The sequence below is a fragment of the Etheostoma spectabile genome, chromosome 2 (assembly GCF_008692095.1).
Source record: "Etheostoma spectabile isolate EspeVRDwgs_2016 chromosome 2, UIUC_Espe_1.0, whole genome shotgun sequence".
In the NCBI taxonomy this organism is placed as follows: domain Eukaryota; kingdom Metazoa; phylum Chordata; class Actinopteri; order Perciformes; family Percidae; genus Etheostoma; species Etheostoma spectabile.
The window spans coordinates 24,270,408-24,283,454 of record NC_045734.1 but is presented as its reverse complement, the minus strand read 5'-3'; the positions used below and the strand labels follow the sequence as shown (position 1 = coordinate 24,283,454).

General features: G+C 39.3%; 1 protein-coding gene across 2 annotated transcripts in view; it reads left to right on the top strand.

Annotated features, from left to right (window-relative positions):
* The window catches only part of grin2ab (glutamate receptor, ionotropic, N-methyl D-aspartate 2A, b), a 95,042-nt gene that overhangs the window by 56,807 nt on the left and 25,188 nt on the right, over positions 1–13,047 (top strand). Inside the window, exons 5-9 of one of the 2 annotated variants that reach the window (XM_032535735.1) lie at positions 6,343–6,354; positions 7,865–8,031; positions 8,190–8,324; positions 8,428–8,527; positions 9,865–10,070. In XM_032535735.1, the coding sequence (XP_032391626.1) occupies positions 6,343–6,354; positions 7,865–8,031; positions 8,190–8,324; positions 8,428–8,527; positions 9,865–10,070 (620 nt within the window). The remainder of the gene's footprint in view (positions 1–6,342; positions 6,355–7,864; positions 8,032–8,189; positions 8,325–8,427; positions 8,528–9,864; positions 10,071–13,047) is intronic. The other variant, XM_032535742.1, reaches the window with a different exon arrangement.

The window sequence follows — 13,047 nt, the reverse complement described above, 5'->3', positions numbered from 1 at the left end:
AACAATACAGGAGTTACTGTAAAGAATCTGGACTGACACACTGCCAGGAAAGAAATATATTACATGGGCATGATGAATGGCTGTACATTCTTCAAGGCAGCAATATGTCTGCAAGCAGTTTTTAATGGATTTTTTTCAAACAAATATGAGTTTATGACTTCCCTGAGATAATTAAGGCAAACATGTGGTAGAACAGAGTGCATTTGTTTATGACTGTGGCAAATGCAGTGGTGGGTTCAGAGTTTTTATGGCCATTACAATGACAATGGGAAATCACTAAATTTACACTGGTACTGTATTGCACAAATGCAAAACAAAATGCTCAAGGCAGCACATTCCAGACACAAATTAAGTGTCTTGATGAAACCATTCTTTTCTCTATGGAGGCAAAAACAAGGCCATAAGGATCGTAATCCAATAAGCAACTGCACAATTTTATTTTAACCAATTTAACCACTTATTAAATTGGTAATGCTGACATTTTAATAGCAGTGAATTTATAGTATTCCTTGAGAACCATCTGTTTAAATTCATGTGGTGTGAATTCCTTTCTTTAAAATTTTCAGTTGGTTATTTTGAGTCGTGCAATTTCAAGAAATGAACATTTGGGCTGCCAAGAACATGTAAGCCTAAATGAAATCGATCGGACCTCTGTTCCACACATAGAATATACAGTCTATGGTCTTACAGTTTATTGTGTTCTGTCAGTCATATAATCCAAACAAGAGAAACTCAGAATAATGGTAGCATGCACAATTTGATTGTATATTGGTGGAAAAGTACTTAAAATTGCACAAGAAACATGAAGTTGCCCTTTGGAAAGAGGGAAATTCAGACCACATAAACCAAGATAGATGGTTTTCATCATTTAAGTAATTTTAATTCTACAATATTATCGATATTTAAATTTTAGAAAAAAAAGTTATTATGGTTTCTTTTTTTTTACACCCATAACCCCTCGTCCAGACACTTAATTTGTTTCTGGGATATTCTGCCTTGAGCATTTTTTTGTAAAAAAACATTATATAACTAATAGTCTGTTGTACTGCCTTACTTTTCTTCCATACTTCTCTATCACGCTTTTACAATGCTACCAAAAGGCCGGCCTCTACAGCAGGTCATCTACGACTGGGAGTGCTGGATAACTCAGAAGCAAAGTAACATACAACTTTTTAAACTTTTGTGTGGGGAATAAGTAAGTGGAAAATGTATTTTCAAGTGTCAGGAGACAGTCACATAACAAATTCTGAGGTTGTGTCGTATAGCCCTAATGCTGTGCGCTTCGTCAGTCCGTGGCCCCTCTGCTGTCCATTACATGCTTGTCTGAGTTAGTGGTGAGACCAAACGCTTCACTAGTCTGAGCTAGCCTTTGCTAGCTTGGGGGCTCTGCGCCGTGTTAAATGCTATTCTGTGTTTGCCTGGGGAGTGTGAGGCTGTTAAATACTACAGTAGACTTAAGCATTGGGACATACCTCTTGTTAAAAACTTAAGTAGTCTTTGTTAGCATGGGAGCCAATGTCTGCAAGTTAAATGCTATAGTTCTCGGTCAATCCTGGCAATGTTGATAGTCTACGTTTGGTTAGTAGATGTGGGCTTTGGGACCTCTCTGTGTTCTAAAACTGAACAGCTTTTAGTGCTTAAGGGGCAGCTGCTTGTTAGCTATTGAGGGACCTGCCTTTACATTTAGTTAGTGTCTGAAGAATTATTCATGCTATGTTTCTGCTATAAAGGTTGTCCCTGTTCACAGCTTTCAGCAATGTTTAAAGAATGATGTTTGATGTTACATGTTCTATGCTCATGGCACTGTTATGTGTTTCTTAAGTCATATAGTTAAAAAACCAAGAAATCAATATGTAGATTTGTTTGTACCATTTTACTGTCAATACCTTAAAAGTTTTTGTAACACAAACAACTCTCTCTCTCTGTCTCTCTCTCTGGACATTCTTTGGCTGTGTTACTTCTGACGCTGGTCAACTGACAACGGCTTCCTCTCCTAGGCTACCCTAGGTGTTTGTTTGCAAGTGGCTTTCCTGAGCTAATTCTTTGTTAGTGGATGGATTTAGAGCGGTGTTTGTTAGCACTGGGGTTTGCAGAACAGCTGCTGAGCATTTACACAGAATTAGGCAGCAACAGAAAATGTCTTCAGTCTACCAGTGCAGCTTTTTTACTACAGTTTTACAGGCCCTTAGTGTGCCTACCTTTCATCCCTCTAACATATTAACCTGCAGTGTTCAATTAATCCTTATTACACTGCTAAGGTCCAACACTGCCAGCTGGAGTTTAGCTAACAAAAATATCTCCTGTAAAACCTGAGGTGACCTTCCTTTGCATGGATTGTATGAATTTTTTAAACACTAGAAACATAGTCTTGAAGCATCGCCCCCTATGAACTTTTTTTTCAGGTCATCAAATGCTTGACTAGGCTACTTAACTTTTAGTCAGATACTCTGGTAAATTCTGTTACAGTGGTTTGAAATAACACCCTTTTTGCACACCATACCACAATTGTCTTGTCATAGCAGGAGGAGTTCATTAATAATGCTAAGGATGGTCCTGTTGCATTTAAGGGTCCCAGGGGGCAATATGGAAAGGTTGTATCTAATCTGAATGCAGTTCTCAGTGTTATTAACGATAACTGTGCTTTTCCTGCATGACATGTCAAAATGTCTCAACAGGAAAACCACAAGACACATTTGATTACAAGACCACACATCTGCTTGCTACACTTGGTTCAATGTACGGTTTTGTACTCTGTATCTCATATGTATCTTAATAGAACACTGTAAACCACCTTAAAAGCTGCATGTCTTCTCCTTTTTTTTCTTGAGAAATTCTTTGCCTAATTATTCTCCCAAAATGCCCCGTGAAAATGTTCACTTGGATTCCTACATGGTGAATGAGACAACCATGAGCTAAAGTTTAAGTAGGGTTTTATTATTTCATGTTCATCGTAGTGGAAGCACATTCACATTATTTTCATTTGGACGAGACATTAATTACTGTGGCGGTGACCTTGTTCTCGAATTTGCCTTCTAGATCCCAACTCATCCATTGGAAATCCTACAAATATAATTTGTATACCAAGTTGGTTTGAGGTGTTACCTGTGCCCAAAGCCTCAGTTATTTGGAGAAGACCTTTTCTGTACTGTGTAGCCAGTGCATTTTAATCTTCAATTCACCAAACTAATGTGGGGATTTAATTTAATCTCGCTACAACTCAACTGAGGGCAAAATATTATCCTGCGTTTGTAGTCCTGCGGCTGTATCTCTTTCCTTTTTTAATGATTGACATATTCTGCATTTTGCATGAGACCAATGACACATGACCTATTTTACCATGTTAGTTTATTTGCATTTTTGCATTTTTGAGCAGACTTAAATGGGATGGTACTTAGCAGCATCTGGGGGCCGTACTTCGTCATGCCAACTTAATGTAGCTGCACCATCCTAACTGACCTACTGCATTAAATATTAATATAGCACATTGCTGGCCTCATCATCATTGTCCTCCTTACCACCATCTATTTCTCATTGTCCTGCATACTAGCTCCATCCTTTTCTTTTGTGCGGCCCCATGTCATGCACTTCTACCATCCTTTTAATACATTTTCCTTAGATTTTGGCTTTTCATTTCTCTCTTCATCCACCTTCACTACTTGTAGCTCTTCCTCCTCCTTCTCCTCCTCCTCCTATAGCCCACATGACTCCTTCTCCCATTTCTAGATAAGCGTCAGTTTGTCTCTCATTCTATGCGATCTATGCAACTCTCTCCCTTTCATACTTTTTTAATCTGGTTGCTGTAAACAGAAATAATGAAATTTGACACAAAGTGGTATGTGTCTGTGTGTGTGTTCTATTTAATGGTAGGCTGGCTCATGAGTATAGCTATATTTTGGCATGTGTGTGTGTGTGTGTGTGTGTGTGTGTGTGTCTCTGCATGGGTTAATGTGAAACTGTACGTGAAGTTCACTGTAATTGTATAATTCATGCACAATGTCATCAGTAAATCTCTAGGTAGAGTATGCGGGTTTGTAATGTGTGTGTGTTTGTGTGTGTGTGTGTGTATGTACATGGGTAAATGTGAAACTGTACATGAAGTTCACTGTATTTGTATAATTGATGGACAATGTCATCAGTAAATCTCTAGGTAGAGTATGCGGGTTTGTAGTGTTTGTGTGTGTGTGTGTGTGTGTGTGTATTTGTGCATTTGAAATACGAGCTTCTTGGTGGACTTGTGTGATTTGATGAGAAGTGCAGGTCTGTGTCACGTCTCTTTTTATCTTTATTATTCAGCAACCACCAGAAACTATCATCCTTTTCACCTCTCAGTCTTCTAAGAAGACTCTCCCCCTCTCCTCTCCTCTCTCCTCTCCTCTCTCTCCTCTCTCTCCTCTCCTCTTCAGTTGGGAAGGTCTTTAACAAGATATGTTAACCACGATGACAGGTGTAATAAATATGTTAAAAGCAAGTTATGAACATATATTGCACATCGGCAATATCTTCTGCCGGTCAGCACAATGGAGTGTGTGTGTGTGTGTTTGTGTGGGGTGTGTGTGTGTGTGTGTGTGTGTGTGTGTGTGTGTGTGTGTGTGTGCGCACATGTGTAGGAGAGTATTCATTACCTGAGATCCATGGTTATAATGGTGGGTTATTAGTTTTAGCTGTTTATGATGTATTTTGAATTGTGACCTTCTGGCGCCTCAGCTGAGTCCTCCTCAGTATGTACTCATAGGCGAAGGTAACACAATGTGTGTATTTATAATAGAGCTGTAACTAATTATTATTTTCACTTTTGATTCATAAATCAATTTTGTCATTCATTAAATTCACAAAATCTTCCACAGCTCAAGGTGACATTTTCAAAAACCTTCTCATGTCTAATTGAACAATCCCCAACCCAAGGCTATGGCAGCTAAAAAGAAATCTATTCATTTGAAAACCAAATGTTTGACATGTTGGCTTGATAAACGACCCAAGGGATGATTCTGGTATTTCATATCATATTATAGCAGCATAATCATACAGATGCAAAACAACATTTAAGCAAACCTTTAGGTTAGCCAAACCTATTTGGAAGTGTAATCAAAGGTGAACGGCAAAATTACCTATAACTGTTGTAAGTTGTAAAACGGTTTACAGACCTTTTTTTTTTGGTTCACTATCTAAAATTGACATAGTTGTGTGCACACAGTTTTCTTGCGCAATGAGGAGAGATTACTGAAATTTGTCAGTTATGAATACACAAAGACACTTCCCAAATGTTGGATGAGCATTCCTATGGAAACCCAAGTATTCCTGTTAAATGATGCTTGGACCCATCATTAGGCCCTGCAGTGGGTATCAGTCTATGCCGCCATTAATCTACTTGGCTTTATATCTCCATTGAATGTATTTGCGAGGCTAATCGACATTGGCTGGTCCTTCTTGCTTGATAGACACAGTTTTATCTGAACGCCAAAGCCCATTTGGTTTTTTCAGCCGTCATCCCTGCTCATCTAGCTCCACTATTCTTACAAATAGTTCTTAGTTATTTCAGAAATCTTTTACATACTATACTATGACCACATTTAAAATGTCCTTGATGCGTACCCTCACCCAAGGAATGAGCTGATACTATGTGACTTGGCCTTACATCTATACTGCATTTGCTTAGACTAACTTACAGTGGCTGACCACCACTGGCTTAATAGGCAGCTTCATCTGAAGGCCATGGCCCGCTCAGTAGTCCAGCATCCATCACTGTATGCACTCACGCTCACTTTTACCGCCAAACAAAGTGGTTTAGAGAATCCGGCTAAACTGTCGTCTTGTTTTGCAACTGATCTGATCATCTAACCGCTCCGATGATCTTGTTGGATCTTTGTTTGAAATGAAGAATGTAATAATAACCAGTAATTTGCAAAATCATATAAATATGAACAATATTATTGTAAAAAATGATCCTTAAAACAATACACAGGTTGTTTTGTTGACTGATTAATTGTTTGAACAAATATTTCAGCAGTGATTTTTATGCAACTGTCGGTTGTACTCTTGTATGTGCGAGGGAGTGGGTGATTGTGGGTGCATGTTAGTATCTGTGCTTGTGTGTCAGTGTTATCTGGGTAAAACTGAAGATGTGCCTGTTTCCACACAGAGGAGATATTCTTTGTCTTTTTTTCTTTTTACGAATTCTGAGAAAAAAATATAAAGCCACACACGCCTACAGTCAGATACACACACACACACACACACACACGCACACACACACACATGCACACGCAGAGATGGAAACAGTGAGATGGATCTTTTTGAAGTACAATTTCATCCTCTCTCTTTCCCACTTTTCTCTCTTTTTTGTAGCGGTGGAGGGAGGTGAGTTAAATCTCTGCGGGGCATGCTTTATGTATGTGATGGCCTGTGCTGTGAGCTTTTTGTTAGACTGGGGGACAACACTAGAGGCACAATATAGGTTTATACACACAAACACACACATAACCTCCCCCCCCTCACACACACACACACACACACACACACACACACAAACATACACACACATACACACATGAAGGTGTTGGGGGCAGAGAGACATGAGCTGACATCTGATTCTCCATGTGTGTTTTGGAGGGCTTTGATGTTTAATGTGTCATGTTCTTTGATGCCCTCTGTGGATGGGGTGTCAGTGCATGTATGTGTGCATATGGTGGAGTGTGTGTGTGTGTGTGGGGGGGGGGGATGTGTGTGTGTGTGTGTGTGTGTGTGTGTGTGTGTGTGTGAGTGAGTGAGTAAAAAAGAGGGACCTTGTAAGGAGTTTTGGTGTTTGTGTCTTTCTTAGTTTTTCTCTCAAGAGTCTCACTTCTTTTTCCACTTCTTTCTGCAGCAGGTATCTCAATCTAACTGGAACATTTTTCTCCCTCTTATTCTCCCCTTCTGCCTTTTCTTCTTCTCCCTGTCTACTCCTCCTCTCTCCTCTCTGGTGGATGGGCTGTGTCGCTGTCTATTTGTTGTGTCCCCAGGGGGAAACTCGGCTTACACTTTATGCAAACATACATTCCGCAATCATTAGCAACTTATTTCACACTCACTTTGGGTTTCATTCAGTTTAATAGCTGCTTTGGTTTTGCTAATGTTAACTGCTGCCTCTTACTCTCACGCTGACCCCCGATTCCCTCCAACACTGGGACTCAATGATTTAACTGTACATGGCATTGAAAATGAATGCTGGAACATTTAAAGCGACAGTTTATAGAGGATATCCTCTTGACTTCAAATCAGACTGCTAGAAAATGACAACGTCATTTTTTGCAGTTAATTTACCACAGAGAGATTAGGTTCAGCATTAATGACTTTCATTTCTTTTTCTGTGTCATATTTTAAAATTGAGCCAGTTCTACAAAACAGAACCAGACAAGATGAGCAAGCAGTTTGATTATCGTCATTTGGCTCAAATAGGTTTTCAGACAATGCAGGGCTGTTGTCATATTGGCTATGGAGGGTCGAAGTGTGTCAAACCTGTGAGTTATGAGGTAGTTATCTTCGACAATTAGGGCCCTGCTGTTGCCAGCAGTCAATCTCTTGCAGTGTAGTCTGACTTGTTGACTGAATCTCTCAGTATCCCTTCCTTTCTTACCCATTCCCTTGTTCATTTCTCTAATGCTCATACGCTTATTTCAGTGGCTCTCAGGGTCTGACTCACTGATTGAAAATGGTTTTAATTCTTCTGGGCTTTTTAGTCTGATTTGCATTCACTCACTTACTCACTCACTCACTCACTCACTCACTCACTCACTCACTCACTCATTCACTCACTCACTCAAGCTCTTAGTTTCTTTCTTTTCTGAAAATCAGCTGACTGTCACTACTGCTGGCCTGTGTGTTGTTGCAGGATGAGAAGTCCACTTTCTTCCAGTTTGGCGCGGCTTTGCAGCAGGAGGCTTTGCTCATGCTTTCCATCATGGAGGAATATGACTGGCATATTTTTTCTATCGTCACTTCCAAGTTCCCCGGGTACCAGGATTTCATCAGCACACTGAAGATAACCGTGGATCACAGGTAATGAATAGTCTCCTCCACTTGTGCACACACACACACACACACACACACACACACACACACACACACACACACACACACACTCTTTGTTTTCATCCTTAACCTTTATTTACGGCAGCTGACAAGGTCTTGTATTATTATATGGTGTATTGTTGCAGCTTTGTGCGCTGGGACCTGCAGAGTGTGGTGACTCTAGATGCTGTAGATGGCGACCCAAACTCTAAATCACACATTGCCCTCAAGAGGATCCAGAGTCCCGTTATACTCCTGTACTGCTCCAAGGATGAGGCTGTGTAAGTGTCTTTTATTTTATTTTGCTGTTTCTGTCTCACTGTCATACACTGCCAGATGTCTGTAATGAATCTTTATTAACTCTCTGACTCTATTCCTCGTCAGGTACATACTCGAGGAAGCTCGGTCCTTGGGTCTGATAGGAGCTGGTTACATTTGGATTGTTTCCAGTCTCACCACTGGCAACCCAGACTTTACCCCTGAGGTAAAGAGGCCCCATATGTAGTAACAGGTGGCCACTTTTGAGTGGTATGACAAGACAAGCAGTGTTTTTAATTCCAAGCTGTAGCAGGTCATCTGCTACCTCTCCTGTATATAACTCATATCCTTTATTCTCTTCAGCTAATAGAAAATACAGCATTACAGAAATACTGAAATTCTGAAGGAAACAAATCATCTTCCCAGCAACTCTAAAGCTTAGTAACCAGCAGGTTATATCTGGTTTGTGTAATACATATGTACAAAAAGCAAAGTGTAAAAAAAGACTATTTGTCATCTTATACGGGGTGCCGGACTATTTTGCAGTTTCCGGTTAACCAGTGTTTCACACATCACGCAAGATGTGAAGAAACACACCTGTTTTTACACTTTATTTTTGTCCTGATTAAACTGACAAGATTGGTTTCACAGTCTTTGTGCTAAAATAATCATACTTAATCTTTATCTGTCCATCATATTTAGGGGACACATACGAGAGTGGTATTAATCTTTTCATCCAACCAAGTAAATGAGACTATTACCCAAGATGTCAAACTATTCCTTTAAGCCATAAGCATAAGCCAAACAAATCATGGTGACACAATATCATTCATGTCAGGTTTTTAGTTTACTGCTTTGTTTACATTATTCTCTTTCTATCTAAAAGCATTTGCTCGGCCCCTAAATAGGATGTTTGACAGCAATACACTTTTAGTCTGAAAATGTGAAGCAGCAAGGTAACTATTATCCAAATAGGATATAGATATGTGTATAAATAATTCAAAGTTTAATCAGCTCAAATGTTCCCTCTAATTAACACTGGAAACATACCCAATGTTTGCTTATCTTTTCTCAAAAGCCTTTCATATGTTTATTTTCCTCCTTTCCTTGTCCATCATTCTCAATCCCTATTTGTGTCGGGTTTTTATGCCTTTGTTTACTTTTCTCGACAAAGATCTGATTCAGAATTTAGTGCCAAATTAAAATGTAAAAACAAAGTATTGTCGGTAGATTGATAGACTGGCGTGCTGGCATCTTTTTACGTTTGCTCAGTCTTGTTTAGAGAGATAAACTTAGTGAGCTATTCAGTTTCTCAATTCTTTCATTTTGACAGTTTCAAGATGTAGGCAACACTTGACCAAGCAATTCAAGTTTGTGGGCAAACAGTCTGCTCACACTTATGTAAAAGCCAGATATGTAATATTTCTGGAAGGCCCACAACACCTATAATTCATCTGCTTGACACCTTTGAGTGATACATATGGATGTTCAAAATTGGGGTAGAAAAAAGTCAAATTGAATATTACAGACAGAATATTCAGAGCTCATTTTCTTTCTTCTCAGGTGTTTCCCCTGGGTATGATCTCTGTGTCCTATGATGACTGGGAGTACCCGCTGGATACGCGGGTACGGGATGGGGTGGGCATCATTTCATCCGCAGCCACCGCCATGCTGCGGGAGAAGGGGGAGCTGCCAGAGGCCCAGAGCAGCTGCTACAGCACTCCGTCAGACAGGAGCCCAGGGAAGCTCCCACCTAGTGCCCTGCGCAGGTCTGTACGTGTGTGCGTGTGTGTGAGTGTGAGGAGATCGAGGTCTAGGGACTTGCATAACTCTGTTCATCTTTGTAGCTGAGCGTCAAGAAGTGTTACATAAGTCTTTTTAAAGTACTAATGAGAGGGACAGAAAAGGAGAAAGAAAGCAGAGATGACAACAGTGTAAAACATTGCAATGTCTAATGACATTTAACACTATTAGCTGTTGTGTACATGGCTGCTCGGTGTGAGCTCACTCTGCTCCCGAGAGACAATGAATTGAACTTCAGGCAGAACTCTGTTGTTGCTGCCCTGTGTTAACTAGAGCCTAGTATGTGTCTGGTGTGTGTATTCACGTGTATTACTGTGTGTGCTCTGCACCTTACTTCACATGACTGGATTCACTGCCATTAAGTCAGGATTAAAGCAGTTTTTACTAGCTTTGTTCTCTCTCTCTGTTTTTTGTTGTTACGTGGCTCTGTGGGTGGTCGTATGTGTTGGTAGGTGTGTGTGCGTGTGTGTGTGTGTGTGTGTGTGTGTGTGTGCGTCCCTCACACACATATGCATAACAGTATGTGTTCATGTACTTCTCTCTTTGATGAGGAAACAGTCAAATTCTTCTAACAAGAAGGGGGAACAAATGGGCACACATGCAGGCATCTGCAAAAGCACAGATAAAGAACCTGTTAGTGTTTCTTGTCAAGGTTTTTTGGTGTGAGATTTTGACTACATCTTGAATATGAGGCATTCATTGGCTAAAATATGAGTATTAATTCAGAAATGATATATATATTATATAATACTGACTTATGAGTTGCCTCCTTAGAATGAGAGCCACAGTGTGATTTTTACCATTATGGCTTTATTATCCCATTTCTCTCTCTTAGTAGCCCATTGCCGTATACATCAAAGCATATACAATACCGTCGTTGTTGACAGGTTAATCCAGTCAAAGTCAGACCTCAGTAGGAGCTCAAACAATCTTTTTTCTTTCTGTCAGAAGTACCTCATTTGTCTCACTAATGTTTTAGATATAATTTGCATATTTGTCAAAACAACTGCAGCCAATTTTTGTGATAATAAACTGACAGGTTAGATTTCCCTACCCTGATTTGGATGTGGTGAGGCTGTGATCAGAATTCTGCATACATTAGTCTAGATACAATCTTGCCGTAGTGTGCACATAAACAACGTGAGGTGGAGAGGAATAGGACAACATTAAAAGACACTGTCAACTCTGGTTGATTCCTTGTCATTCTTGCCTGACAGGCATTAATATCCCCGACTCCAGTTCACATTATTTTGTCTCCACAATGGTACACGTCTTTATTTAGGTTTGTCCTGGTACTAAATTTCAAAAGGTTATTCTATTTGATGAAACCACTGTACCATGCAAACCCCTAAGCTGTCACTTTTTTTCTGAAAAGATGCTCCCTGCCATAATACAGAATGAGGAAAGAGCCTCCCTTCCTTCTTTATTCATACTTTTAGAAAGTGCTCACACACTGACAATCCAGGTCTTCCAATAATAATAAAATGTTCTGCCCATAGTAAAGAGAGCCACATTAAAAAAAAATGACATTTACAAAAGCAGGTTTTTTAGTGGGTTTTTTTTGCAATGTCGTTGAAGCCCTTTTTAATGTTGCTGTACATACCAAGGGATCACAAAATTACATGAATATTCATGGGAATAGAAATCTGAATATATGTATATAGTAATTGTGTTTTACAGGCCTCAAAAACACACCAGCCTCATACATTTAGATCAAAATATTTTTCCAACAATGGTTACAAACCTGAAATAGGAGGAGACAGCAGTTTCCCAAAATAGGCTGCAACAGTGTTTCCGCTATATGTATTCAGCTGTGGCAATGCACAGTGACAAGGGCATCACCTGCTGCATCATGAAGATTTTTCAAACACAAAAATATATATTTGTTTTGACATCTCACTAATAGTCAAAACATTGTTACCTATAAAGACAAATGCAGGTTCAGTTATGCAGCACAAAAGTGTATCTTATGTGTAACTTTGTAGCTTTATGTTTAATTATTTGTGTTTGCTGAGAGAGGGTAAACCCACAGCAGAGTTGTTTGGTATTTTTGCAGCGAGGGGAGACAGGGACCTTTTATTTACTGTGTGTAAATGGAGCCTGCTTCGAAAGAGCACAGGCTTATTTCTAAATCTTTGTAATAACAGATGATTAATCTACCTCTTTCTAATCCACTGTACAACATCAATATTTATGTCAACTCTTATACTTCTCCTGCAGATGAGACAACATAAAATCTCACCTGTTTGAATTAGAGTGTAATTATCATAGTTTTCACCCGCAGGGCGCGTGCTCAACAGCAATCAAACAATTATCTTTATGCATCTTGACTTCCTGTTTAATATTTGAGTTTATGAATGAATCCCTCATGGCCCTGTGCCCTGCTCACATTAAAAACAGAAGTGTATTTTAGTATCTGTTTTTAAATTATTGTTTTAGACAAATGACGCTTTTAATCTGTGAATACTTGAAGCATCTTTTGAATGCTTCTTTTAACTATGTGTTGACATATTTATACATATACTTATTTAGCTCTTTATATTCTGCATATAAAAGTGGACTATTGTGCCAAATTCCAAAAGTTTTCTGAAGCAGATGTAAAACTGCAAACCTTTGACTTTTGAAATATTCTATTTTAGTCAGATGAAATTTCAGTCGTATAGCATCACACTACAAACCGTGTTTGACACTGTGTCAAAATGAATCAAACCATTTGTAATAAGACAGAACACATGGCATCTAAGAAAAGGTATTGTCTGTTTTGAGCTGCTGTCTCTCTTGTGATTTGGTCTTTTTAGTAAACTACCTTAGACAGGCCTCTTTACCCCAAGTGGGAATTCATGCTATTATCCCAGTCTTAACATACTGTCTTCTGAAAATTGTTTAACTGGAGCGTATTCTTAATACTGTGAGTGTGCGTGTGTGTGTGTGTGTGTGTGTGTG